Genomic DNA, 26,937 nt, shown 5'->3' with positions numbered 1-26,937 from the left:
AATGAATAAAACTGGGGTGCCTGGGTGGCTCAGTCGGTTAAGTGTCCGACTTTGGCTCAGGTCACGATCTCACGGTTTGTGGGTTTGACAGCTGTTGGTGCTGACAGCTTGGAGACTGCTTCAGATTCTGTGTCTCCCTCTCTCTTTGCCCCTCCCCTGCTCTCTCTCTCTCTTAGAAATAAACAAAAATTAAAAAGAAAAGAAAGGACTCTTTAAAAAAATAAAATAAAATAATGAATAAAATCGAGTTTAGTGGGAGGGTCTACCATTTTGCCTTAAGATACAGAAAGGAAGCAACTGTCCAGAAATTCATAAAATTACTCAGATTGGCTAGCATCTTCTTTGTTTTTCACACAAACAACATTAATACAAATATTTCAGATGGTCACTGAGAAAGTGATTGGCTAAGAAATCTAACAAAAGGGAAAATAGGACCATTACCATCATAATTTATGTAAGTTTTACTCTGTATATTTTCCAATATTGTTAAAAAAATCCAAAATTGTTAAAAAAAATTAAGCAAAATTGAAAGCTATAACTTTTAAGCAAGAGGTAGTAATTGTTCCTTGTATATAGAATTGCAGAGACAAAAAAATAAATCCGTTATCAACAAAGGGAGAATTACAATACCCTCACATAAAAGATAACATAACTATCCCATTTTGGGTAAACCTTAATCAGGAATATGAGGCTTTTCATTACACATCTTTTAGGTAGTAAGAAGATCTAAGAAATCTGCTGTATTGGATAAATTTTCAAAAAGTTGTATGCTATGGACATTACACAAGTGTTCTTTTTAAAGAAGGGAGAAAAGAGATAAATGCATATTGACATGTACAAGTCATTTATAAGTGTTCATTGAACACTGAAAGTGCTCTGATTAAAATTTTGTATTTTCTTTATGATCCTTGAAACCAAGTTCAGATTCATATTTGACTCAGAATTCAGAAGTGCTCTTGCCTAGATAGTAGACCTTCCCAAAGTCACTTGACCTTTCAAATTCTATGAGCATGAGTTTGTTACCTACAAGGTAAAAATCCAAAATGAATGAAAAAGGAGAGATGAATATGGAAAAAAAAATAACCCCAAAACACCCAAACCAAAAAATAAAAAATTTTTCACATTATCACACATCTAACATTGTAAAACGAAAGAAAGTTCCCTAATATCTTTATCCTCTATAGAAGGCAGATAGTTTAGATACTGTAAATATTTTTTCTGAAATGGAGATGCTACTGAAGAATGCATATCTAGCTATTGCCTCCTAAATGCTAGTTAAGCACCTTCTCTCAATTAAACAAATATCCTGACCCAAACAAGTCCTTAATTATTCCAACCCAGTTGAGAAATTATGATAGAACTATGTAATAAGTCATAACATACCAAAACAAATTGCTTTTGCTCCTTTTAGTTGTATAGACTCCACGCAGATACTCCTAACAACTGATAGGGTGAGAGAAGTGGAGGAGAGAGGAGAACTGAGCCTGGACAAAGGAATTAATTTCATTTGAATAAAACTGTAGTGTTTTCTGTATAATGTATATGTATCCTGCTTCTTCCTGCCAGGGGTGAGCAGGTGAGAACACGTGAAAAATTCTTCCTTCAACCAGTGCAAGGGGATATTAATTAGGGTCAGCATTTTATTAAGGACTAAAGAAATTCAAGCTACTCACTTATGAATGGAAGCATCAAGATAAGAATCACCTGTTAATAAACAGGGGAGGTGTTTCATGTTTGAAGTCAATGGAAGGGGTGAAAAGCGTAAAAAATAGTTAATTAAATAAACCTTAAGAATATCTACAGAATTACATAATTATTTTTGCAACAAATATGATTTATTATTCTTTAAACATTTTTTAAAACATTTTTTTAAATGTTTATTTATTTTTGAGAGAGAGAGAGAGAGCGAGCGTGCGCGAGCACAGCAGGGGAGAGGCAGAGAGAGAGGGAGACACAAAACCCAAAGCAGGCTCTAGGCTCTGAGCTATAAGCATAGAGTCTGATGTGGGGCTCGAAGCCACAGACTTTGAGATCATGACCCGAGCCGAAGTTGGATGCCCAACCGATTGAGCCACCCAGGCACCTATAATGTTTGTCTATTTTTAAGGGGGGAAGGGGCAGAGAGTGAGGCAGAAGATCTAAAGCGGGCTCTGTGCCAACAGCAGAGAGCCTGATGTGGGGATTGAACACGTGAACAGGAAGATCATCACCTGAAGTGAAGTTAGACTAACACGTGGACAGATGCTTAACCAACCAAGCTACCCAAGCACCCCAACAATTTATTATTCTTACTATGTAAAGATACCTTACAAATAAATTAACAGCCCCCCCCAAACAAATGGAACATGAATATCAAGTTCAGAGAAGATAGATAAACCACATCCATGACTAAAAAGATAAACCACATCCATGACTAAAAAGAAAACAGCCTTTTCTTTTTATTTTCATATTTAAATTCTATTTTAAATTTACATCCAAGGTAGTTAGCATATAGTGCAACAATAATTTCAGGAGTAGATTCCTTAATGTCCCTTATCATTTAGCCCATTGCCCCACCCACAACCCTGTTTGTTCTCCATATTTAAGAGTCTCTTATGTTTTGTCCTCCTCCCTGTTTTTATATTATTTTTGGTTTCCTTCCCTTATGTTCATCTGTTTTATTATCTTCCTCATGAGTGAAGTCACACGATATTTGTCTTTTTTTGACTAATTTCACTTAGCATTAATACCCTCTAGTTCCATCCACGTTGTTGCAAATGGCAAAATTTCATTCTTTTTGAATGCTGAGTAATATTCCATATCACACCCACCCACCCACATCTTCTTTATCCATTCAACCGTTGAATAGTGATGCTATAAACATCGGGGTGCATGTGCACCTTCAAAAAGAGCAGACCTGTATCCCTTGGGTAAATAACTAGTAGTGCAATTGCTGGGTTGTAGGATAGTTCTGTTTTTAATTTTATGAGGAGCCTCCATTACTGTTTTCCAGAGTGGCTACACCAGTTTGCACTCCTACCAGCAGTGCAAAAGAGATCTCTTTCTCCACAAACTCGCCAACATCTGTCTGTTGCCTAGTTGTTAACGTTAGCCATTCTGACAGGTATGAGGTGATATCTCAATTGTGGTTTTGTGTTTCCCTGATGATGAGTGATGTTGAGCATCTTTCCATGTGTGGTTTGGCCCTCTGGATGTCTTCTTTGGAGAAGTGTCTATTCATGTCTTTTGCCTATTTCTTCATTGGATTATTTGTTTTGGGGTGTTGAGTTTGATAAGTTCTTTATAGATTTTGGATACTAATCCTTTATCTGATATGTCATTTGCAAATATCTTCTCCCTAAAATAGCCTTTTCACTTATAAAATAGTGAAGGAGGATAAAAGGTGATACATTTGTAAAAATGTGGTAAAATGAATGGTATCAACTTGCTGGAACACAGGTGGTTTGGAGGACAGTTTGGATATAAATATCAAGAAACCTAGGGGCCCCTGGGTGGCTCAGTTGGTTAAGTGTCTAGCTTTGACTCATGTCATGATCTTACAGTTCATGAGTTCGAGTCCCACACAGGGCTCGCTGCTGTCAGCATAGAGCCTACTCCGGATCCTCTGTCTGCCCCTCCCCTGCTTGCACGTACTCTTTTACTCCCTAAGATAAAATGAACATTAAAAAAAAAAAAAAAAAAGAACCCTAAGCAGAGGTATTACACACTTCTGTGTCTACTGTAAAAATGAGACAGGCAGGCAAAGATATTTCTATAAATAGGCTCAACTCAACATTTAAAATGGTAAAAAGTTAAAAATATACTAAATGTCTAATAATAGGTGAAATTATATAGTCATCACCATATATTTCTAAGGAATTTTTAATGATATATGAAAATGCTCACAGTGTTAAATGAAAAACCAAGCCACAAAATAATATTCAATAAGATTCGAGTTTTGGGGTGCCTGAATGGCTCAGTTGGTTAAGTGACTTCAGCTCAGGTCATGATCTCGCGGTTTTTGAGTTCAAGCCCTTTGTTGGGATCTGGGCCGACAATACAGAGCCTGGAGCCTGCTTCAGATTTGTCTCCTTCTTTCTCTGCCCCTTTCCCACTCACATCTGTCTCTCTCTTTCTTTCTCTCTCAAACATAAGCATTAAAAAAAAAAGTTGCCAGTTTTGTAATAAATGCCTAGAGAAAGGGCCTGAAGCAAAAAGGTAAAGGCATAGTACTGATGATCTGTGAATTGTTAGAGTACTATAGTCTTCTAATGTAGTCCCCCACGTTTTCTATAAAAGCAGGTAAATTCTTCTGGACTTCCCAAGTAAACTGAGGAAATAAACTAGTATTACATATTCTGAAATGATCTATTTTTATTGACTTTTTACTCCCTCTATGTGATCTCTGTTAAAAGTCTAAAATTAAAATATGTTAAAGTACGGGGCGCCTGGGTGGCTCAGTCTGACTTCGGCTCAGGTCATGGTCTCACGGTTTGTGGGTTTGAGCCCCGCATCGGGTTCTGTACTGACAGCTAGCTCAGAGCCTAGAGCCTGTTTCAGATTCTGTTTCTCCCTTCTCTCTGACCCTCCCCGGCTCACGCTGCCTCTCTCTCAGAAATAAATAAAACATTAAAAAAATATATGTTAAAGTGCCCAAAGGTTAGAACTTGATTTTTTTATTTAAAAAATTTTTTAAGTTTATTTATTTTGTGAGAGAGAGATTGTGCACATGAGCAGGCGAGTGGCAGAGAGAGAGAGAGGGACCTGAACAGGCTCTGCACTGACAGCAGCAAGCCAGATGTGGGGTTTGACCTCACGAACTGCCAGATCATGACCTGAGCTAAAGTTGGACACTTAACTGATAAAGCCACACAGGTGCCCCAGAACTTGTAGCTTTTAAGATGAGGCACTACAAACTGATTATACATAGCTTAAGTTATTTTGGTAACAATGAAGCAGGAATCCAAAAGTTTGGGATAATTACAGATGTAAAACATGTTCTGCTAAAAATCAGAGGCACTACATCATTTAAAAACTATGTAAAACTTACTCTCAATAAGTTTATTAAAAATCAAAGTGAAATTCACATGAAATTAACAACTGTGAAGTGTATAACTCAGTGGTATTTAGTGCATTCACTATGTTATGTAACCACCACCTACATTAGGTTGCAAAACATTTTTAGTACCCCAAAAGAAAATTCGGAACCCATTAGCCAGCCAGTTCTTACTCCCTAATCCTCTAGCACCTGGCAACCACTGATCCGCGCGCTCTCTCTCTGTGAATTTCCTTACTCTGAATATGTCACATGACTGGAATTATACAGTATGTATCTATTTAGTTGTTGTTTTCAATGATTTAATGTTTCTGCTAAGCACATAAGATGCAATTAACTTAAATTTATAGCATCTTAAAAAAGCTTAGACAAATCAATAGCAAAAAAACCCTATCTTTTTCTTTAAAAAAAAAAAAATAAGCAGAGCCTGAATAGACATTTTTCTTTTTAATGTTTTTTTTTTTTTTAAATTTATTTCTGAGAGAGTCAGTGTGAGCAGGGGAGGGTCAGAGAGAAGGGAGACACAGAATCTGAAGCAGGCTCCAGGCTTTGAGCTAGCTGTCAGCACAGAGCCTGACGCGAGGCTCCAACCCATGAACTGTGAGATCATGACCTGAGCCAAAGCTGGACGCTAACCCAACTGAGCTACCCAGGCGCCCCAACAGACATTTTTCCAAAGAGGCACAGATAGTCAACAGTTCCATGAAACATTTCTAATCATGAGTGAAATGCAAATCAAAACCACAATGAGATGATATTACTTCACACCTGTTAGAATGGCTATCATTAAAAAGCCAAGAAATAACAAGTGTTGGCAAGGATGTGGAGGAAAGGAAACCTCATGCACGGTTGGTGGGAATGTAAATCGGTGTGTGGCTGTGTTTCATCATGTGCTATAATTTCAGCAGTTCTTATCTGATGTGAATTCTTAACAAGTATTTTTTTTTTTAATGTTTTATTTATTTTTAGGAGAGAGAGAGAGAGAGACAGCATGAGCAGGGGAGGGTCAGAGAGAGAGGGAGTCACAGACTGAAACAGGCTCCAGGCTCTGAACTGGCAGTCAGCACAGAGCCCGACGCGGGGCTCGAACCCACGAACCGCGAGATCATGACCCAAGCGAAAGTCGGACGCTTAACCGACTAAGCCACCCAGGCGCCCCTTAACAAGTATTGTTTTATACAAATTGCATCATACACACCTGGAAAAAAAAAATCCACGTTGTGCACGAAGAGTCTTTTTAAAAATTTTTGTTCTCCAAGTGTCTGGGTGGCTCGATTAAGTGTCTAACTTTGGCTCAGGTTACGATCTTACCATTCCTGAGTTTTGAGCCAGCATCAGGCTCTGTGCTCTCAAAACTGAATATTAAAAAACTTAAAAAAATTTTTTTTTAACATTTATTCATTTTTGAGAGAGAGAGACTGCAAGTGGGGGAGAGGCAGAGAGAGAGAGAGGAAGACACAGAATCCAAAGCAGGCTCTAGGCTCTGAGCCGTCAACACAGAGCCTGATGTGGGGCTCGAACCTACAAGTGGTGAGATCATGACCTGAGCCGAAGCTGGACGTACAACCGACTGGACCACCCAGGAGCCCCTAAAAATAGTTTTTAAAAAGTTTTGTTTTTTCCAGCAGTACACCACCCCAAGATAAAGCAAGTATTGATGAAAATACTACTAAGACATGACTCACTGCCTGGAGACACTTTTGGTAATGTTTTAAACTTTAATAGTTTAAACACTGAGTTTAAAGAACAAGTACAACCCAAAGAACAAAAACAAAACAAAACAAAACCTCAACAGTTAAAAAAAATTCTTACACTATTTGGCTCTGCATTTTTCCCCCCTTTTATACGTGGTCAGTTGTGTAGATGGGGTGGGGTCTATATTCTTTATTTATTATTTATTTTTATTTTTAAATGCTTTATACATAAGAAAGAGACCTGGTAGAATCAAGGGGAGATTTTAATGAGAAGCTAATTAGAAACACCACTCTGAAATCCTCTAAAGTATTATAAATAGAATCTGGTTGAAGCAGTGCCTAGACTCCCCTTCTGTGCTGCCCCCTTACCCAGAGCACCCTTGCCAACTTTATTTAGTAGCACACTTGAGACCATACCACCACAAAGAGCTCCCTAGTAACAGCAATGTCCAGAGTCTTCTGACAAAAATAACCAATGCAGCTGTAATCCCAGAGTTCAGAAAGACTATCTCCCTTCACTAATATTTTCCCCAGGAGTCACAATTAAAAGACTTTTTGAGACAAAAAGATTGGCCTCCTGGGTAACCAATATAGGTCAGACACCCTGCCTATAAGGCTTTAATGGTCTGATGATTCTCTGTTGCTTAAACAAAAGCACAAAACTCATACCACATGTAAGGTTTTCCCTAGGACACTGGGTACTGCAGCAGATATTCAGGAGCTCTACAATTCCATGGTTAGTTGCATCTAAAACTAAAGATAACAGAAAAAAAACAAACCCTATGAAGAATAACTAAAAAGAAATTTTAGTGTTTGAAGCTAAACTTTGCTTAAGCTATGAAAAACCTTATGGTCTGTATTCAGATTACTATGTAATGTGAAATGTACATTAGGGCAGTTAGGACTCAGTCCAGGGGCAATGAACAGAAAATAAAATACAAAAGAGAACGTTCAAAGAGGTGTTAACTGTTACGGTATTGAAGAAAGTGGAGAGGACACAAAAAACAAAAGGAGCTAGAAAACCATTTGAGAACTATGGGTGGCTACCAATTACCAAAAGCCATTTTTTTAAAAAAATTTTTTTTTCTTTTTTATTTCTAGGAGAGAGAGAGAGAGAGAGAGCGTGAGCAGGGGAGGGTCAGAGAGAGAGGGAGTCACAGACTGAAACAGGCTCCAGGCTCTGAGCTGGCAGTCAGCACAGAGACCGACGCGGGGCTCAAACCCACGAACCGCGAGATCATGACCTAAGTGAAAGTCGGACGCTTAACCGACTAAGCCACCCAGGCGCCCCACCAAAAGCCATTTTGAAACTAATGATGCCATAAGAAAGAAGAGACTGGTGAGACTGAAGTCAGTCATGACAGAATTGCCAATCATTAAAAGTTGGGCAATTTATCTACTGGCAAGAACACATCTATGAGCTGAAAAAGAGAAAGGATAAATGCAAATGTATTTAACTAAATAGAAATTTATAAATTTAAGTATAAATTTCGTCCTTTTAGGCTCAAGGTAGAATATATTAGATGATGACAAGACCTCTGTAAAACACGATTGTGCTGTTACCTCAATTTAAAAGTCATGAAAACATTACTCTGAGGCAGTAAGAAGGCTCTATACTTTCTAAGACCACTAAACTATGCAATATTCAACAAGACATATGCTAAAAGGTGTTTAAAAATTTAAAAGTATAGAGAATGTAAGAACTGACTGGCACAGGGTCCGGATTTGAGAGTGAAATTAGCAACAGAGAAAAACCTCTGGTAAAAGAATAAGGAAATGGAGGTTTCAGAGGACTGAGGGTTCTTTCACTGTGTCTGTCTCTCCGTAAATTCCACTCTCATATTGGACTTCCAGCATCAAATGTATCACCACTTGCAATCCAGTTGCTTTGGCCCCATTCCTTTACCACCTTGACAGTTTTTAAATTTCAGTAAATGTAAGTATCAATTCTGTCCCTTCCTAAAAGCATGATGCTAAAGTCACTTAACTACTCTAAACTATGTTACAAAATGAAAATGCCCAAACATAGCTAGCTTCTGGATGTGGGGAAACCCTTTTTTTTAAAAATACATTAGTTGCTGCCCCAAACAGTGTGTCTTCATTAGATCTCCACTCCCACCTGATGCCCTATCTATCTTCAGAGGATAGAAGAACATCCAATGTGAACACCTAACATTTTTCTGAACCACAAAAGTTTGTGTCTTTAACTTTGGAGAAATGGGAGCAACTCCATGGCAAGGCCCTGCCTCTTAAGCACTTCATCTTACCAAAGTCAATGACATGCACTCTCTCATTCATGGACATCTTTCATGCCCATGCTACATCTCAATTTAAAAAAAAGGAAGATGCCAAAAGCTCTTCTCAATTTTGCTTCCTCTTTACTTTTTCATGATCTGTTTTCTTTCCCTGTCATAGTTCTTAAAACAACAAATACCATGATAATGAGAACTCATCTCTTATTCACAGTACTTAATCTCTTGCAACTTGACCCCTATACCAACTAACGATCCTCGCCTGTCACTCCCCCACCTCCATCATTTCCTCCATTTAATTTTATTTATTTTTTAAATGTTTTTTATTAATTTCTGAGAGAGAGAGAGGGGGGGGGGGAGAAAGAGAGAGAGAGACAGCATGAACAGGGGAGGGTCAGAGAGGGAGATACAGAATCTGAAGCAGGCTCCAGGCTCTGAGCTAGCTGTCAGCACAGAGCCCGTCGCAGGGCTCGAACCCACGAACCGTGAGATCATGACCTGAGCCGAAGTCGGACACTTAACTGACTGAGCCACCCAGGCGCCCCTCATTTCCTCCATTTTAGACCTACATTTCCAATAGCAGGGATTCCACTGGTCTTTCCTGCTGGAAGTATACTGATAATGGAGTTCTTACTTTCCAGTTTTTCCTTCAAATATCATTTATCACGGTGTGACCAGAGAGGTACATTCCTAAAACAAAGATCTAATGTCATAACCTTACTAACTACTGCCTGTCTATTGAAAATAGAAGCTTGATAGTCAAGGGACTCCAAAGTTTCATCCTTTTCGCATTTTCTTCCACTATATATGACAAAAAGCACCTATATGCCAGACATAACCAATTATATATTGTTCTTTGACCACATTTATATATTATCAAGACTCTGTACTTGTTTATATTACTGTTGTATATTACTCTTCTGCCCCCACTGTCTACCATCAAAACCTTAGTCATTCTCCAAGGTTCAGGGAAAATATAGTTTTGTTTGCTCTAACTCCCCTTTCTTTGCCCACCACTAATTTCTTCCATTTTTGCATTCATGAGCTTCTACTACATAGGTATTTATTATAGGACTTATCATTTTGACCTATATTAGATATGGATATATTTATCATCGCTGGAGGTTGTTAAGATCCAAAAGAGTGCAATGTCATATCTTACTTTTTAAATTCTTTCTCTTTCTAAAAATGCATCTTATGTATAAGAACACTTCATAAAGGTCTGAGATTTAAAAATTGAGGTAAAGGTAAATTAAAAAGGAGGAATAACAGAAGTACCTCAAATAAAAATGGAATAATGCTTTTGAACACTTAAAACTTCTCTCTACTCTCACAGACTCACCTCTTGCTTGATGGATTTGATGGACAGGTGGTCAGACATCCACCTAGGTTGCAACTCTGCCTTTGTGCGCTGTGGACGCTTTCCCTATAGTTAGAAGTGAGGAAAAGAAAGGAAAAGACAGATTAGAGTGTTCTCAGCTACTGCTACTGCTGCTGCCAGGATTAGAGTGGCCTTTAAGGCACATGGGATCTCATCTAAGATAAGAGTCAAAGGTATCCTTTGGAGAGTCAGTAAAAATGACTATTCAATTCCACAAGGTACCAAGCCAGTTTATTTTCTTAAAACAAACAAACAAACAAATAAAACCAGAAAACTATAGACACCAAGTGTCTCCTCTATCAATCTTTATCACTGGCAAGAAACTCTTTTAACTATTTAAACATTAAAAAAATGTTTTGTTTCAAATTATTAAGAGAAAGCCATGTTTTACCACCTTTCACTGAAGGGAATGGCTCTGAAAGGGGGCATTATGAGCAGCTGGAGGCAGAACTCCCCTTAAGAGGCAGCTCAGTGGCAGCAGTGAGAAGTGAGAGTGGCTGCCTAGGTGGAGAACCAAAGTAGCAAGACAGAAGTGGGGAAAAAGACTCAGAGACCAGAAATCAGAGAGCTTGCCTGAGATGATTAGAGACTTGACAAATTTTTAGAGCTTGAAGCAATCACTATAGGACATTTCAAGATAGGAGTCTTGAAACTTATCTAATGCTAGGTATTTATCTAAGGTCAGCATACGTTTTGGAATTTCTGTGAAATGAGCCCCATAGCTTTGCCAATGTAACCTACATTGGTGGTAAGGAAAGGCTCTGCAGTTAAGATGAGTAATTTCGTGGCTTCAGTACCAGTATCAGCATTACCCAGGTTTGGATCTGGTATTGCTTAATCCACAGTTTTGAGAGTTGAAGAATCAATGAGGTAAAGGTGCAAAGGATAGAAAAAAAAGTCGGCGACAAAAAGGTGTGGTTTATATACTGTAAATATACTGCAAAGCAATTGTGGTAGATTTAAAGAGAAGCTTTAGAAAGCTTTCCTGTTAGGAGAATAACCAGGCCTTAGTACAAATGTAATCTAACTGTCAAAGTGTCTCAACCCTCTTTTTCACAAAAGCTACCACAGTAGTTTCTTCAAATATGCCTATAAGCAACTTCTTTATAAGCTTGAAGACCCCAAGAGGAAGAGCTTTTCAATTTTAAGTAAATTATTATTTAAAAAAAATAATTTACCATGGAACTCTTTCAAAGGGTTTGTGTGAATTTACCGTGCTAGCAGCAAGAGGCCAATACCAACTTGACTCCAAACTTTGCCAAATCAAACAAAAGTTACTAATGTAGAGAGTGGTAGTCTTGATACAGAAGATGAACTTATATTCCTACAACTTTACTATACTCTTTTGTGTGAATTATCCATACTCTAAGTCAATTCATTTGTTAAAGACCTAATGTTTATAAGCTGTTTAAATATTACTGCCTGTAATATTAGTTAACAAATACTTTTACTAGCTTACATCTTTTATTTAAATCTTACCATAAAAGCTTAATTTTTATATGGACAAAGCAAGCTTTGTTTCTTTTATTATTTCAATATTTAGAGGACTATTTATTTGATGTGCTTTAACTTTCTTCAGAATTGCATTTATTTTGATAAGATTTAGTTTTCTACCAAGGTTTCTCATCAGTTATCTACAACCATAAACAATGGATAGGACCAAGTGCCTACTAGAAGCTGAGTACTATGCCAGGTATACTGAAGTGGTTTCTTTTGTTTAATTCCCTTAGAACCTTCTGTGAAGTTGGAGCTTTCATTTTACTAACCAAAAATAAAAATTTAGAGATATCAAGTAACTCATCCAAAGGGATAACTAGAAAAGGGAAGCACCATTATTCAATGAAGTTTGAAAGAAAAGCTCTGGACTCCTGCTACACGATATTAACTTTTGTCCACTGTCCTAGCTGTTCTGTGCTTTTACATACTGTGAGATCATGACCTGAGCCAATATCAAGAGTCAGATGCTTAACTAACTGAGCTGTGTCATCCAGGTGCCCCTATACTGTATTTGATATATAATGGTGTGTCTATGATCACATTATGTTCTACTGATAACATGTTTCAATTGTCCCATTTGAATGACTGACATTTTTCTTTTTTTCTTTTTTTTTTTTTTTAATGTTTTATTTATTTCTAGGAGAGAGAGAGAGAGAGAGAGCGTGAGCAGGAGAGGGTCAGAGAGAGAAGGAGTCACAGACTGCGAAACAGGCTCCAGGCTCTGAGCTGGCAGTCAGCACAGAGCCCGACGCGGGGCTCGAACCCATGAACCGCGAGATCATGACCTAAGCGAAAGTCGGACGCTTAACCGACTAAGCCACCCAGGCGCCCCAAGACTGACATTTTTCATTATTAGAAAAAGAAAATCTCTCTTGGCCAATATAATTAGGATGGGTAGTGGTAGGGTAATATAGTTAAAGCAAGGAATTTAAAAAATGCATATATTTCAAGCATGTATTTTAACTTAATGTATAAATGTATTGCCATTCACCAATCATATGATGCAATATTCCATTGAGAGGGATTTCCTATGAGTCAGTCATATAAATTAACTTCTTAAACCATTATCTGCCTTACCAGCTTTGCTGAAGTGAAAATAAGATGTTAACGAGACTGGATTTGTAATCCAAATGCAGAAACCTTAGGATTTTAATGATTTTTGTCCCATTCAGTCTTTTACTGCTTTGCTCTAATTTGAGAATTCATTTTTTATTTTCAAAGAAAACTCTACACCCAACATGGGGCTTGAACTCACAACCCTGAGATTAAGAGTCACATGCTCTCCTCACTGAGCCATCTAGGTGCATCACCCAGTGAGTCAATTTTTTTTAATGTTTATTTTTTGAGAGGGAGAAAAAGAGAGAGTGAGCAGGGCAGGAGCTGAGGGAGGGAGATACAGAACTCAAAGCAGGCTGTAGGCTTTGAGCTGTCAGCACAAAGCCCAACGTGGGGTTCAAACCCACAAACTATGAGATCATGAGCTGAGCCAAAGTCAGACCCTTAACTAAGCCACCCAGGTGCCCCTACAGATTCAACTTTTGAAAGCAACTCATATTCAGTAATTTTTAATGGAAAATTTTCCAAGAAATTTTTGTGCTCCTATTTTACTGGCTTCATAATATTTACTTGTGTAACTACTGTAACAAGTACAATAGACACAAACAAGTTTGTAAAAATATTACAAATGTTGATGAATATAGGTCTTAAATGCTAAATGCCAAGGCACCTGGGAGGCTCAGTTGGTTAAGCATCTGACTTTGGCTCAGGTCATGATTTCACAGTTGCTGAGTTCAAGGCTCACATCAGGCCTTGACTGTCAGCTTAGAGCCTGCCTCTGATCCTGTCCACCTTTCTCTGCCCATCTCCCATCTGCTGTCTGTCTCTCTTGCTCTCTCTTTCAAAAGTAAATAAACAATGCTAAACACCAAGTTCAGCAAAGACTGTGAAGATTGGTACATTTGTACTGCCTTGAGTAAATCATTTATGATAAGCAGGTCTATTAAATGAAGGCTCCTTCAGAATGCTTCCAATATGCTGATTTATGCGATAATACATATGCTAGTCATCCATCTCTGATACCACTCCTACTTTACAATACTTTTTATCCACCTGTTAGTTTGGAGGTAAATTTTTATCTTGGGATTTGGCTAAGGGTAAAAATAAATCTCAATTTATCTTGGTGAATATTGATATCTAAACTTATCTCTCTGGGGTGCCTGGGTGACTCAGTTGGTTAAGCCTCCAACTCTCAGTATCCGCTCAGGTCAAGATCTCACGGTTTCGTCGGTTCAAGCTCTGCATTGGGCTCCACACTGACAGTGCAGAGCCTGCTTGGTATTCTCTCTCTCCCTCTCTCTGACTCTCCGCCAACTTGCTCTGTCTCTCTCAAAATAAATAAATAAACTTAATAAAAAAATCTTTCCTTCTAGGAACAGAGATCTTGACAGACATGAGATTTAAAAAATATGTATCTACTAACAAGTTTTGTAGTAGCTTTTTCTTATCAACTATGTACGACTCAAGTTAATTTCACAGCAAAATTTGTTTGGTTGCGACTCTAAGTGGGATTTTTTCAGTGATCTTTAAATTTCAGTATGCATAATAATCACCTGAGAGCATCTACAAGTGCATATTAACAGATAACTAACTTCTAATTAATAGACTTCTAAGCAGATTCACCATATTCTTCCAGGCAAAATATTTTGCCTCTGACTCTTTTGTCTGTATCATTATACTGGATAAAACTTCCAAGACAATCTTACCAATATTAGAACTTAGGAATTATTAGGAACAAAATAATTCCTATTCTTTTGGTGAAGAGATGGTTTTTACTTGTTAGTCTTAAGGACTTGACATTTATATTACTGAATGAAGAGGGTATGTTTAATTATATGAGGAATAAGAATCTAAGATATCTATATCTCAATGAAAAGGGTAGCTAACTATTTCTTTCATCATTTTGAAATGTTTAGAAGTTACTATTTTTTAAGAGTTTAGAAAAATTTACCTGTGAATAAATTCAAATGATTCTGGAGCTTTTGATGGGAAACCCTTTGTGACAATTCTTTTCCCCTAATAACTGTATGTTAAGACTTTTCATTAAAAAAATTTTTTAAATGTTTAGTTTTGAGTGAGAAAGAGAAAGTGGACAAGCGCAGGAAAAGGACAGAGAGACGGGGAGACAGAGGATCTGAAGCAGGCTCCAGGCTGAGCTATCAGCACAAAGCCTGACACAGGGCTTGAAGTCGTGAACCACATCATGACCCAAGCTGAAGTTGGATGCTTAACTGACTGAGCCACCCACCCAGGTGCTCCTAAGATTTTTCTACTGCACAATTTAGGTTCTCTTATTTTTTAATCAATATCCTATTTTACTGAGGTTTGCAAATTTAGAGCACTATACACCTTTCAAAATACCAATTGTTATTATTCGGCTTATAATTTCATGTTTCTTGAGAATTATAATTAAGGTTTATCTTATTTTTTAAGGTTTTCTTCTCATGCAAAGAATAACATTTGAAATTTTTTCCATCAAAACCATTAATTTTATGCTTGTAAGTTTTTTCCTTAGTTCACCTATCCAAAAAAAAAAATCATAGGTTGAATACTCCATTAAAAAAAGCAGAAATTAGAGGAGCCCTTAGCTGGCTCAGCTAGTAGAATGTATGACTCCTTATCTTGGACATATTGAACATATTAGATAAAGAGATTACGTTTAAAAAAAAAGGCAAAAATTACATAAAAAGGATTAAGCAGAGTAGGTCTATGCCTTAGTGATGATTTAATGTGCCATCATTAGTCATATCAAGAAAGATATATATATATATAGTCATGTAAAGTTATAAAACCATCTCCATATAACAGTTACTTTAAGAAAATTACATTAAGGATGCCTGGGAGGCTCAGTTGGTTAAGCATCTCACTCTTGATTTTCGCGCAGGTCATGGTCTCAAGGTCATGAGACTAAGCTTTGTGTTGGCATTTCTGAGCTCAAAGCCTGCTTGGGATTTTCTCTCTCTCACTCCTCCTCTTTCACTTGCTTTCACAATTGCTCTTGCTCTCTCTCAAAAAATAAATAAACTTAATAAAAAAAAGAAAATTAGATTATGTGTTTCAATTCCTGGAAAAATTGTCATGGTGGGTCAATTAAGCAGATCACAAACTTAAGTATAATTATAGTATATGGAATTAAGTATGGTGATGGGGAAATGGAGACTTTTTTTTTTTTGCTCATCAATGAAAATGTAATTAATGAAGCACTCTATAAGATCCTACCATTAGAGAAAGGTGACTTTCTACAATTTTCCTTTTAAAGCACCAACCTACTTAAAAGTTAGAGATATCACTGGATTCACAGCAAATTAATATACTTCTCCTCTGTTTTCCCTGGAAGTACTACAGCAATTAATTTATTCTTTCTCTTCAGATTTCAGTGGCAAGGGGGTCAAAATTTTCTGACTTCTATGAACATGTGCAACAGTCAGAATTACTGTATTATAACAGTAATTTATAAATAAAACAGTCAGTATTATAATTACTGAAATGAAATAGGCAAAGTGAATGATTCTTGAGCATTCACCATGGAAAAGGCTTTACATTAGGTGCTGTGGGGTTTAAAACAATAAGATATGATGCCTAATCAAAAAAAGCTTAAACAATTCAAAATAGAATTAAGTCACGAGAAAACATGTTAGGTAAGGGCACCTAGGTGGCTCAGTGGGTTGAGCATGTGACTTCAACTCAAGTCATGATCTCACGATTTGTGGATTCGAGCCCCGTGTCAGGCTATGCACTGACAGCATGGAGCTTGCTTTGGATCCTCTCTCTCTCTCTCTCTCTCTCTCTCTGTCCCTCCCCGACTCGTCCTTGCTCTCTCTCAAAAACACATAAACGTTAAAAAAAAAAAAAAAACCATACTGGGGGAGAAAATCCTAAAATTGGGAGAAAAGGGAGAGCTTTTGAGGGGGTAGTATTCAAACAGGCAGGAAAGCAGAAGGAGAAAGATACTTGAAAAAAGGCACACATGAGGGTGTATACACATGAAAATACAGAAAGTGTGGTTTATGGAACTATAATGTGAAATGGGAGAAAGCGTCATACGGAGCTCATGTGGAGCCAGCAGAGCAGCCCTGGAGTTACAAAGACAAATACTCTTCAGAGCTTGCTGCTCAGTGGGAGAGAGAGGATTTCCCTCCCCGCCAAAAGTAGCATATATACAGAAGTATGCACAGGCTGACAGGAGATTCCCTTGGGGGCTCAGGGAACATTTTCTGAGGAATATTATAGGAGAAGGAAAGTTGGTACCAGACTATGAAAAGCCATCCTAAGTACTAGGGAATGGGAGTCTCTGAGGATTTTGTGGGGTAAGGAGAATACTGGATGATCCACCGTGAAGGACAGTGGGTGGCATGAGGTCCCTTTTTAACATTCCACATCAAAGTGAAGGCTTGTACCACTTCCAGGAGACAGTAGAAATGCATTTAAAACTTAATGAATCATCTTTTTTTTAAAAAAACTTTTTAAATGTTTATTTATTTGAGAGAGAGAGAGAGAGAGAACAGAATATGAATGGGGGAGGAGCAGAGAGAAAGGGAGACAGAATCTGAAGCAGGCTCCAGGCTCTGAGCTGTTAGTACAGAGCCCGACATGGGGCTTAAACTCACAAACCACGAGATCATGACCTGAGCTGAAGTTGGAGGATGCTTAACCGACTAAGCTACCCAGGTGGTGCCCCTGAATCATCCATTAAATAATGCAGCTGTATAGCTACTAAAGAGGGGGAGGAACCACCTGTTTGCATACCTTTTGGGCAATCATGTTGCAGATCTCGGGCAAGAAGTCCTCGCTGAGGAGCTTATAGAGCTGCCGTTCTCGAAGGGAGGTTCTCTCCCGAAAACTCTCAGTGACCTGTCTCCATTCTTCTTCTGTTTGGCACAGGAGCCACCAGGTGCCTTGCCCTGGCCCTTGGGACCCTAAAAAAGAAAGGATAGATTCATTAGATAGATCCCACTAGGACCTATTTCCTAATTTCTTCTCAAATTCATTTCTACCCTGGGTCATGAACAAAACCAGGAAATTAAAAAAAATTTTTTTTCCAAAAAGGATTTTAATTTAAAAAGTTGATAATGTACAATTTTGATTTTCCTATTACTAACACCATTTATACCTCAAAGTATTGTGACCTTTGTAATTACAGATTTTAATATCTTAGAAATGCTTAACTATACTTACTTTTCTATTCAAAAGGTTTTGGTTTGATCTTTTGCAGTCTTCCTATTTCATTTATGTTGATATACTGTATATAAACTGATACTCCTCTCCCATTCCGTTTTAGGCAATTTGGATTACAAAACTGAAATCTGGTTAGGAATCCAATACAATCTCTTACACAGCATTTTATATTAAAAAGATAGCTTTTTGAGAAGTTGCTCATTTATCCAAATGTTAATGGTGCCCATTAATTACTGTGCCCAGGTTAGAAGGCACAAGTGAAAATCTGAAGTTATCCATTAAATGGAGAGATTGGCAAAGGTAAATGTGAGGAAGACAGAACTGAAGAAGGGCAAGGAGGCCAGTTAGAAGGCTACTGCAATAATCTTAACTGCTCTGCATGACTCTGGAAAATGAGCTGCCATCATAATATAAATCAATCATATTTTCTTAACCTTTTCTATTTATTTATTTTTTTTATCTTAGAAAGAGAGCATGAGTGCAGGAGAGATGCATGCGTGGGTGGGAAGGGTGAGGGGGTGGAGTGGGGGGCGGAGGGAGAGACAGACAGACAGACAGACACTCCTTAAGCAGGCTCTATGTTCAGTATATAGCCTGACACAGGGTTGGATTCCACAACCCTATGATGGTGACCTGAGCTGAAATCAAGAGTCAGATGCTTAACCGAACGAGCCACCACTCAGGTGCCTCAGTCTTTTCTAAACTCTAACAAAAGTCATTACCATTTCTTGTCTGTAGCTCGGATGCCAAGGAGTTTTCTTCCTGCTTTTCACTGAAACACAGGAAAAGGAGGCACCAATTAAAATAAAGACATGTTCAAAATTGTCTGTGCTGCCCCAGTTAAGTTAGATTCAATTAATGTAATACAAGGGTGTGTGTGGGACAAAGGGGACAAAGTCAGAAGGAGGAATGACCCTACTGAATAAATGAATACCAGGATGTTGGTGTGTGGGTATTGAAGGGAAAGAATGATGTAGAGAAACCCAGTTTAATAGTAATACCCTATGCATAGGAAAATATTAGGTTTTAAAACATTGTTATGGAAGTCAAACAGAAGAGTTAAGTGTTAACAGTTAAATGTCTCCCTATCTGTCCTGCTCTAAACTATAGGGATTCTAATGTCTTCCTCCCTGATCAAGGCTACACTGAAGGAAAGCATGTTTAATTTAACCTTATATAAGGTAGAGATTAATAACACAGGCTCTAAAGTCAGACTGCCCCTATTCAAGACTTGCCGCTTACCATGTGACCTCAGGGAAGTTAATTAACTTTCCTTAAAATGGTCTACAAATAATGCGTACATCACAGGGATGTTGGAGATTTAATTATTAAATTCAGAAGTGTTCAGTGCAATAGTGTTAAGTATCATCATCATTTGTATCCCTGAATCATGTAGGTCATTCTCTGTGGACTTCTGTTTGTTTTCAATTATCTATAGCAGTGCTGCTCCACAGAACTTTCTGTGAAAATGAAAATGTTCTATATTTTCGCTGTCCAGTATGGTAGCCATGAGCCACATGTGGTTACTGGGTACTTGAAATGTATGTAGCTGGTATGACTGAGGAACTTAATTTTAAATTTTACTTAATTTAAAAATATATAAATACTGTACTGCATACAGAGCTCTAAAGAATAAAATCACCAGCAGAGGGTAGCACAATTCCACATATGCATGTTAAAATGATTCTAAATTCCTCATGGTAAGACACCTTAATTGTTTGTACTGAACAGGGTAATGGAGATAGGTAAAAAACAGCTTTCTGAATCCATAAGAAAGTCTAGAACGCTAACAAAATCCTGAAATCGTACGTCCTGTGTATAGAACACAATTATAAAACATTTCTCACAAAACCAATAGGAGGAAAGCTAGGTAGGCTCTGTAATCAAATTCCTCTAAAGTTAAGTGGAACACTCATTCTTAAGTTAAAAAAATTGAATTCTGATTGATTTATTCATAATGATTTCTAGAAATAACTACTTCTTAGTATTTATTAGTTAATAAGCAACAAAGAAATCTGGCCTACTTCAAGCATTTAGATTATTTAGTAGTTCTACAACTTAGAGGAAATAAGTGGTTTGTCCTCTGTTATTAGAATTTTTAAGAATATAACTTAACTTCCTTTGGTATATAATGATAGATCTGATCCTTAAAGAAAGCGTATTTACACAGTATTGGCCAGATTTTAAAAATTCTTACATTAAAATTCACATGGTAAAGTTTCCTAAAAGATCATGCTGTATAAAATAAAATTTCCCAAATGTAACAATCTGTTTCCTTGCTAAATTTAAGATCCTACCTGTACTTTATTGTAGGAAATTGTATTCTAAACACAATAAAGCATATTTGCTACTAAAATCTTCTTAGAGGGAAATAATTAACTCCTAAGCTTATATATGCTATATAAGCCTATTAAATGCTGATTATCAGTCAACATTAATCAGAATTAACTAGCTCTACACTCTTATAAAAAAAATGTGTAGCACAACCAATTTTGAAAGTTAATACATATTGATCCCTTTCTGTGGGTCATGCATGGTTTTCAGTCATTTATACTGTTACGTTCATTATCCTGTTCAATTTAATCCTTATTATTTTACTGTCCAATAAAAGAATAGGCTTAGAGAGGGTAGTTCATGCAGCTAGGGAAGCCCTAGTGCACACCTGGTAATTTCATGAAGATTCATTCTGACCCAAGTCTCAATAATCTAAGTCCCATATCCTTATCATGGCACAAAGGAAAATCAAGGATCAACAAGTGAATTAAGAATTAAGTGAATTAAGGTCCCTTCTAGTGTGTGGGTTTATGACAGTCACATACTAACACAAATGTCTTACCTCACTACAATCTCCTCCTGTACTTTCTTCCGTTTTGGGGGTCTTCCTCTTCTTTTTCCTGTTTTCCCAGGAACAGCTAAGACATTTTTTTGTCCTTCACTTTCCCTAAGAAATAGCACATAAATCAAAATATTCTGTAACAGAATTGATACTTTTTAAGTAATTACAGATTTTCTGGCCATGAAAAATGGTGAGTTTACTAAAAAGGAGTAAACGCAGCAGTCGGACGGAAAGAGGAGGATGACCTCCTGTCTTCCCTTATTTGAACGTGGAACCAAGGACAACTGACACGTTACAATATAAAAATCTGAGTATGAACTAACACTTATTAAATACAGTTAATACTGCTGCCAGCAATAAGGACGCCTAAATAAAGTAAGATGGTAGTGGAGCGCCTGGGTGGCTCAGTCGGTTAAGCATCTGACTTCAGCTCAGTCATGACCTGGTGGTTCATGAGTTCAAGCCCTGCGTTGGGCTCTGTGCTGACAGCTCAGAGCCTGGAACCTGCTTCAGATTCTGTGTCTCCCTCTCTCTCTCTGCCCTTCCTCGCCTCTTGCTCTCTTTCAAAAATAAATAAACATTTAAAAAATATTTTAAAAAGTAAGATGATAGCATTATTCTGGGATGGAGAAGGTCCCTTCCTCATTTAGGAAGCATTTAGTATGGCTTACATTTCAGGCATTCTTTAAGGTCCTTTTGGCCCTATACTGATGAAGCAGATCGATAAGTCCAGTAGAAAAAAGGAGCTATCAAGAATTGATTTGACAGGAACCACTGCAGTGAAGTGATGGTACTATGGGCAACCTGCTGTATACAGCAGTCTATAAGGGCAGTGGGACTCCTTGGGAACCTCAAGTTGAAACAACAATATTATTTCACCATTCTGATAGCAGAGGCTACATTATGAATTCATTTTTATTTCTGCATAAAATAACTCCTTGCCAACTCTTTACACACATTACACACATGCTGTTATATCTGATTTCTTCAGAAGAAAAAACATTGTGTGGCAGAATTCTGATGTACTTAATTTTAATGACATTTCTGTATAGTAAGCTATCCTAGCCTTGACCTCACATATTATACCTGTTCAAAGAGAGTTCTCCATTGGATTTTCCTTGTACTGGGTCCTCCTTATACATTCTTGTTCCATAGAAATACCAATAGAGTGCCCCAGAATTGTCTTCACCCAATGGTTCCACACGGAGACTATCTGCATCCAGGCCCTTGTTTGAAGAACAGGGAAAAGAGGTTTGGGGAAGTAGGAAACAAAACAAAATAGAGGAAAACTAAAATGAAGATTCAAATTTATAGCAGAGAGACCTGGTATTTTAAAATGCCTAAGCATCTTATGTAATGTTCAATCATGACATATGAAACACAGATAGAATGGCAAGATGGTACCTTCTTTGAAGAGCAGGATATGGAAATAATTCAAATGCTTCCTATCCCCATCACTGCCCTCATTTTACCAACAAAACAATAAAAAAGAAATTCTGGTGAACATATATTTGGTTGGACTTACTGTTATTTATGTGTGTTTCCATAAAAGGAAAGACAATTATAACAGAGTAGAATCCAACGTTGTGAAAGCTTTGTCCCATGTGAGCTCTACTGCAGCTCCACCGTAACCTACGTTAACCTCTTATTCTAGCTAAGATCCAGCAATATAGCTCCCAATTTACCCCAGGCTCTGACCTATTTTGGCCTCCCCACTGCTATTGAAGAACCTGAGTCCTCAGCAAAGACCGTGCTTAAATTGCACAATGATTTTATACCGAGTCCACGAGCAGGGCTGAACTGAGAAGTCATCAACACATTTAATCATTTCTGACTGAACAGGATTAGAAACTGACCTCTGATGAGTGAAAAGCAATAGCCCATACTCTTCCTCTGAGATAGACTTCCAAAACAGATAACAGAAGAATAAGGGAAAGGAAAAAGATATTACATTTTCCTTCTCCAATGTATTTTTTATAATATATATGTATGTATGTATCTATATAGTAGGGATGAACCTCATTTGCATGTGTGGGTTACAGTCCTTACAGTTTTCAATAAATATTTCAATTAAATACAATCAAATTTTAGAACTTGGGAAATAAAATTCAGTGGTTAACTCAGCTGCAATTTTGGCTGATGACGGGGAGAATAAATAGGTGCCTGACTGTTACTTTGTCAGCTGGAACTCAGCCACATAAAGACAAAACCAAACTAGAAATTAAACCAAAATAACACACAGTCATCTAAATGTATGGCTTGGATTGCCTTGGCTACAGTGGTCTTCGCATAGTTGCTGTTATTAATTAAAGAGTCTCAAGACTAGGAACACAAGCCAAACTTTGGCTTTTCTTAACATCTTCAGATTTTATATCCTGATTGCCGGCTTTTTTTGCTCTAGGAAAAGGTTTGCCACTTAAGCACCTTGAGAAGGTCGAAGACATCATCTGCATCTAGCCGATAATCACAGAGGCGGTGTAGGATTTCCACACGAGTACGAAGGGGTAGGTCTTGGAAACTGGCTTCTCTCAGAGGGTTGGGCTTCCCTTCTTCAAGCTCCCAGCGGTAGTTGATGATGTCTTCTAGGTAGCTGTGGAATGTCTGAGGCCTAACCAAAGGCCCCAAACACAAAAATACATTAATATAAAATATGGAGGATGGGTGGGAAAAGGGGAGAGAACTGATGGTTGGACAGTTGACAAATCTTAAACAAAAAACAGTAGAAATAAAAAAGCAACAGTAAAAAGGGTCACAAAGCCCCTTATTGAAGCTTCATATTATTATACCATCTACTTGGACCGTATACTCAAATTCCAAAGAAGATAAATATGGTAAGAGGGTTTCTCACAGAATAGGTTGTTGTACTTCAAACCACAAACAGCATGTTCTGGTGAACAGATGAAAGTTCTAATAATCAATGGTATAGACTATGAAACTGAGGCAAGTCTTACCTTTGCTCATGCAATTAAAAAGAGACTACACAGCTTGAATGGATCGCAGTTCAAAATTAGATCCATAACTGAGATGGCAAACAAAAAAAGAAATTCAGTGTTTGCCTAGCCTAATTAATTTATATTTCAGGCTAAGAAACAAAGATGGAAAAAACTTCTCTAGAATACAAGTAGCTACTCCAATATGCAACTACAGTTTTATATTCTATTACATAAACTTTAAAGCTTATCAGAAAATACTATAGTCTAAATTTGAAGATTAATTTTTCTATTATTTAAGACAGTTTGATGGCAACTTAAAATTTTCTTGATTAGAGTGACTGGCAATTCTATAACTGCATTTTGATTAGTACCTAAATGTGCCTTGTATATAATATAAAGAGCTGTTTAGTTATTGGATGGTTATTCTATCTTTCAACTATTAACAAATCTGGGCACAATTTCACCTAATGCTTGTTTAAATTTTTTTTCTCACTGAGCAAGGAGCTCTAAAGAAGTTATATGTCAGTGTAATTTTACAAAGAGGCATGTACCATGTTGATTTACAATCTGTGGTAGTTATATTGTAGAATAAGTCAGAAGAAATATTCATGGGGAAAAAAACCAAAGGGCCTAAAGCAAATAAGAAATTAAACAATTTACTTTTTCAGGGGCGCTTGGGTGGCTTAGTCGGTTAAGCATCCGACTTTCGCTTAGGTCATGATCTCGCGGTTTGTGGGTTCGGGCCCCGCGTCGGGCTCTGTGCTGACTGCCAGCTCAGAGCCTGGATCCTGTTTCAGTCTGTGACTCCCTCTCTCTCTGACCCTCCCCTGCTCATGCTGTCTCTCTCTCTCTCTCTCTCTCTCCTAGAAATAAATAAAACATTTAAAAAAAATTTTTTTTTTTAAAGCATTTTACTTTTTCAAAGAGAGAAGACACTACTTCCTTACTATTGATACATCAACTGGGGAAAATGTGAACAGAGTTATTAGCTTAACAAAATGTAGCATAATATCTCTGCATATCAAGGCTCTCACAAATTTGATTTGATTGCAAGATTCACATTCAAAGCATTAAACACTGGCATATGAAACCTGGGCTTGAACCTTAGTGGGTATGGACTGCTTCCTCTCTCCACTGCCTGTGAAGCTGGTTCTATCCCTTTAGGAGGGAGAAGCTGGGCAAAGAGTAGCTCTAACTGGTAGTAAAAACCAGAAACTGGGGTGTATTTGGAAAATTTTTTTTAAGTAGCAAAGTATATGAAGACAATCTCTCCTTGGTAATAATATCCCTTTACTACATGCTTTCTAGAAATTATTTTTAAAAAATTTTTAAATTTTTATTTTGTTTTGAGAGACAAGGGGCACCTGGGTGGCTCAGGTGGTTAAGAGGCCGACTTCAGCTCAGGTCATGATCTCACAGTTCATGGGTTCGAGCCCCACGTCGGGCTCTGTGCTGACAGTTCAGAGCCTGGAGCCTGCTTCAGATTCTGTGTATCCCTCTCTCTCTGACCCTCCCCAGCTCACACTCTGTGTCTCTCTCTCTCTCTCTCAAAACTAAATAAACATTTAAAAGAGAGAGACAGAGACAGAGAGACACAGTGCAAGCAAGGGAGGGGCAGAGAGAGAGGGAGGAGACACAGAATCCGAAGCCGGCTCCAGACTCTGCACTGTCAGTACAGAGCCTGATGTGGGACTTGAACTCAGAAGCCATGAGAAAATGACCTAGCCAAAGTTGGATGCTTAACCAACTGAGCCATCCAGGCGCCCCTCTAGAATTTCTAATGTACACATAGTACCCCAAACAACAAGGCATGGTTTTCCTACAGTAAATTAAAATGTGGAATCTAGAATGCTGAGATTATTTCACCAGAATGGCAGAATAGCTGGAGGATGTGGCAGGAGGCAGGCTGGACCAGGCTAGGGAAACTTCTAATTCCAATGTAGGCAAAGGAAGCACCACATACCAGTCCTGCAAACACTGAATGTGTATAAACAGTGTTGTTCTTTGTGCCTACAATCTGTCTGAAAGCCTCTACTTGTCTCAAAGAAGTGCATGTTTGAGATTCCTTTCCAATAGCCCTATTATCCTACTCAGTTTCAATCACATTTCTTTTGCTAAAAGTTTTCTTAAGACATCTCCATACCTTACCAAGAGATACTTGAGGGCTTAGAATTCAAGCTAGATAAACCTCCTCATATAAATCTATATCCCTTTCTTAAAACATCAGAAATTCAAAAGGGAAAAAAGCTTCCAAGGTCATTTGAAACAAAAAGCCTTCAGGAAGCCAAAAATCAGGCTAATACTTTCTACTTAGTGGTTCTTAATCTATAGGACATAAAGCTCTTTAAGAATCTGATTAAGAACATATACTCTCTCTTCCTGAAAAAGAGCACATCCACAATTTTGTGTGGATGTTCAGATGTTGGAGAATGTATGGGCGCTGTGCTTCTGAAAACTGCTGGAACATTCCTGACTTATTCATCTATGCAGCTCAATGAAATTCTCTGTTAGTGACTTAAATACCTCTCATTTTTCTGAAATATAATGAATTATAATGGAAACGTCTCAAAAGAATATGGTTAACAGCAGATCAAACTAACCAAAGGTTTTGAACACAACCAGTTTCACTTTGTTTCTTGTCTGAAAAGGTTCCAAATGCTCTTAAACACTGCTCTTTTCCTTATTCCAAACTCGCAAAGTTAGCCATGTCTTAGAACCCGACCAATTAGCTTCAGAGAGTACATGCTTCTGCTGGTGAGACCGATGTTGACAAGAAGGGCATGGCCTGAGTAAAGTGTGTGAACACAAGTCTCGGCTGCTTGGAGCTGGCCTCTTGATGATGCATGGCAACAAATTTTAGTATCTGCAATCTATATTAAATGATCACAGATGAAAAGAAGACCCTTGAGTTTTCTGAGGCATGTGTTAGTTCTCTGAGACACGAAAGGGTATTTCAGTCTAGTTGTAGGGGAACAATTAAGACTCGTCATCAGGGGCAGCATAATAGAGACCTAAGTAAAAAAAAATTACATTCCTTTCATTGACTACGAGTATTTCTCAAGCAAATGAAATCCATCT

At 37.8% G+C, this 26,937-nt stretch overlaps 1 protein-coding gene across 1 annotated transcript in view; it reads right to left on the bottom strand.

Moving 5' to 3' along the window:
* LOC120243778 (cat eye syndrome critical region protein 2) overlaps positions 1-26,937 on the bottom strand; it is a 177,187-nt gene that overhangs the window by 26,767 nt on the left and 123,483 nt on the right. The window contains exons 3-8 of the mRNA XM_039250017.1: positions 23,351-23,534; positions 22,013-22,152; positions 20,927-21,031; positions 18,813-18,862; positions 17,662-17,831; positions 10,324-10,407 (exon numbers count right to left, since the gene is read on the bottom strand). Of these exons, the coding sequence (XP_039105948.1) occupies positions 10,324-10,407; positions 17,662-17,831; positions 18,813-18,862; positions 20,927-21,031; positions 22,013-22,152; positions 23,351-23,534 (733 nt within the window). The remainder of the gene's footprint in view (positions 1-10,323; positions 10,408-17,661; positions 17,832-18,812; positions 18,863-20,926; positions 21,032-22,012; positions 22,153-23,350; positions 23,535-26,937) is intronic.

The sequence above is a fragment of the Hyaena hyaena genome, unplaced genomic scaffold (assembly GCF_003009895.1).
Source record: "Hyaena hyaena isolate Hyena2069 unplaced genomic scaffold, ASM300989v1 scaffold_368, whole genome shotgun sequence".
NCBI classification, from domain to species: Eukaryota; Metazoa; Chordata; class Mammalia; order Carnivora; family Hyaenidae; genus Hyaena; species Hyaena hyaena.
Note: the sequence above shows the minus strand (reverse complement) of the source record. Positions and strands in the feature narration are given on the sequence as shown.